The sequence below is a fragment of the Alligator sinensis genome, unplaced genomic scaffold (assembly GCF_000455745.1).
Source record: "Alligator sinensis unplaced genomic scaffold, ASM45574v1 scaffold237_1, whole genome shotgun sequence".
In the NCBI taxonomy this organism is placed as follows: Eukaryota; Metazoa; Chordata; order Crocodylia; family Alligatoridae; genus Alligator; species Alligator sinensis.
Window position 1 is genome coordinate 1,472,505 of NW_005841849.1, and position 2,773 is coordinate 1,475,277.

Sequence of the window (2,773 nt, forward strand, 5' to 3'; positions counted from 1 at the left end):
GATGTAAAACTCCTTCTGAATCCAGGGAGTTGTGTCTATCACCATAGAGCCAATTTAATAGCTGCAAAGGTTCTTCATGCAATTCTTAATTTAAAAAACCAAATCAACTAACAGCATGGGAAGAGTGTACTTGGACAGACATCGCACCATACCAGAATGCTGGCAATGAAGGAGTCCATAAGGTAAGTTCAAATGCAAGGCTGGAGCTCAAAGCTCAGTATTTTGATTTTATCTGTTTTGCTGTCAGCTTCTGGAGTTCTTCTACAGCAGAAGCAACAGGTGCTAAGTGCTTTGACAACACAGAAGGCAAGAATCTTACACTATAAAGTAGTATAAAATGTTATACGCTCCATCAAGAAATTGCTATTTTCTCACTGAACTCCAAGCCTCCTGCCATTAAAAAGAGGAGAATAACTGTATTTCTTTTGTCTGGTTTTACAGACAATTAAGAATAGTTTCAGAGGTAGAGATACAAAATTCCACCCTGAAGTCTTTTTGCAGCAATCAGGGACAAAAAACAAGTAGCAGCACAATCATCTTAAAGGATCAACAGATCACTTCAATTATTCAGCAAACTAATTTCAGTCTCTTTAGGCAATCTTGATAACCTAAAAGATTCACAGTCCTGGCTTAGTTTCTCTTCCTTGAAAATTAAATTTGCAGGGGAAGGAGACAGGATTTTTTTTCATTGATATCACAATTCATAGCACTGTCCTCCAACTGCAGCTAGTTGCTTCTCCAAATCATTCACCTTTGAAAACTTTGCCTTGATCTTTTACCAAGGACAGCCAGTGATTCTCAAATTCTTAGGTAGATCAAACTTTTGAGTTTGTATGAAGCACCTGGTATTTTTAGAGATATTCATGCAGATCTTGTCTTCTTGAACTCTGCACCAGGTGTTGAAAAACTGAATCCTTACAGCAGAAGAAAGCCAACATTTAAGGCGATTTGATCTCAAATCTGAGATCTTAAGTTGTCCAAAGGCAGAATAATAAGTCATAAAAATAAAGATGAAGGCACCAAAATAAAGGGAAAATGGAAGAGCTACACGGTAGGAACAGAATTCACACATACTGGCATTTCACCCACAATGCAAACTTCTTCCTGTTCTTTTGGTATCTCCAGTCTTTTCCTGGATACACACATTATTTTGGACCAAACAACAGACAGCCCCCCAAAAAATGGAAGGATATTTTATTGTCTAAAGTGTGTAGCAGTACAACAAGTATTTGATCTGTACAAAGGACACAACAGAGCAACTTTAAATACAGTCAGGAGGAAGTAGTCCCAGAATTTACAAGCCTCAGACAATGTTTTTATAATACCAGAAAGCTGAACCAACAATTTAAAGATACACTAAAAACCAAAAAAATTGTTAAAAAATGTAAAGGTCTCCAAAGAGTCTATGGGTGCATGTCTTACAGCAGAGATCATGGGGCATTCTGTGAAGGGTCACAATGGCATCTTATTGCCCTCAATGCTGATTTTCACTGCATGAGCCGATCTGCTTTTTTTCCTGATATCTGTGAATTTCCGCATCTGTTTGTCCAGTCGACTCACTCCTTTCTTAGAGGTTCCCTGGAACTTAAAAAAATAAAACCTATTGAAAACAAATGCAGAAATCCCAGAGGCTTTATGAAATGTAAGGCATGCATGGTTAAATCTTCCAGCACCTGCTGCACTGCAACACAGGATCTGTTGAAGTCCCAGAAATATTTAAACAGAGCTTGGGGACTGAGAATGAGGACAGGGAAGGCAGTATCCCACAAGTATATGCATAGCACATACAAGGATATCCACGCACGCGCACACAAAAAACAAAAACAAAAAAACATATCACACGCTAAAAGCTTTCATATTAAGGAAACAAAAGTAACCAATCACTGTCCACATGCCGGCCAAACAAACTATTTAGAACAGTTCTTACAATTTTTATTAAACAGAGTCTTGTACCAGAGGTACATTTTCATGTACTTCACAGACTACATTTCGTGGTGGGGAGCAACGTGTGGACATTCCCACTCTAATATCCCATTCTGTGTAATGTTAGCTGGGCTGAAGTACCAATCCAACTTCGCAACTAATTGTAGTAAATAGTAAATTAGATGTAAAGTTGGATTGGTACTTCTCCAACAGGAGATTATTGGGAAGTGGGGTGAAAAGCAGAAGTGCCAAAGAAATCTAGCCATACAAAGTACTGCAAAAACTACTGCATTTCATTCCCTGTATTTTGACTAACTGCAGCTGAAAGATGAAGATGAAGCAGCAGTTGAGTTGTTTTGCACAGACACTGTAAAGATTCTGTAATGAAACAAGACAAAAAAACCAAACAAACAAGACCCTTTAAATCAGTAGACAATACTTCCTAGAAATGACGAGTTTTCATATATTTTCCACAAAGCCTACAGAAATAATGTGTGACGGACACTTAGCCTTTCACTTATAGGAAAGCAAAGAGGTTCAGGACACTATATGCCATATTTTATAGATATGTTGTAAGAGGCTCAGCTTTTACTTTCTGAAATGCTAAATGCTTATTATACACTCCAAATGCCACCCAGTTCCATCAAGCTAGGCTCATCTGCAGAGAAATCACTCCCAGTACCTGGATAAATATTGATTTTATCCATAATAAAGAAAACTGACCAACCAGAATTTTCATGCTTTAAAAGCATTTAGAGAATAAACTTAAGTACGAATCTGAAATGTGTTAGAGATAATCCTGCGCTTACTTGTACTATCGTCTCTAGTTATCAATCTGTGCCATTCCTGC

The 2,773-nt window shown here is 37.8% G+C and overlaps 1 protein-coding gene across 6 annotated transcripts in view; it reads right to left on the reverse strand.

Annotated features, from left to right (window-relative positions):
* Window positions 1–1,169: 1,169 nt before the first annotated feature.
* Window positions 1,170–2,773, reverse strand: part of IWS1 (IWS1, SUPT6H interacting protein) — a 23,372-nt gene continuing 21,768 nt past the window's right edge. For 2 of the 6 annotated variants that reach the window (XM_025209506.1, XM_025209488.1), the window contains one exon: window positions 1,170–1,584. In XM_025209506.1, coding sequence (XP_025065291.1) covers window positions 1,557–1,584 — 28 coding nt within the window. In that variant the 3' untranslated portion in view covers window positions 1,170–1,556. The remainder of the gene's footprint in view (window positions 1,585–2,773) is intronic. The other 4 variants (XM_025209485.1, XM_025209491.1, XM_025209504.1 and 1 more) reach the window with 3 other exon arrangements.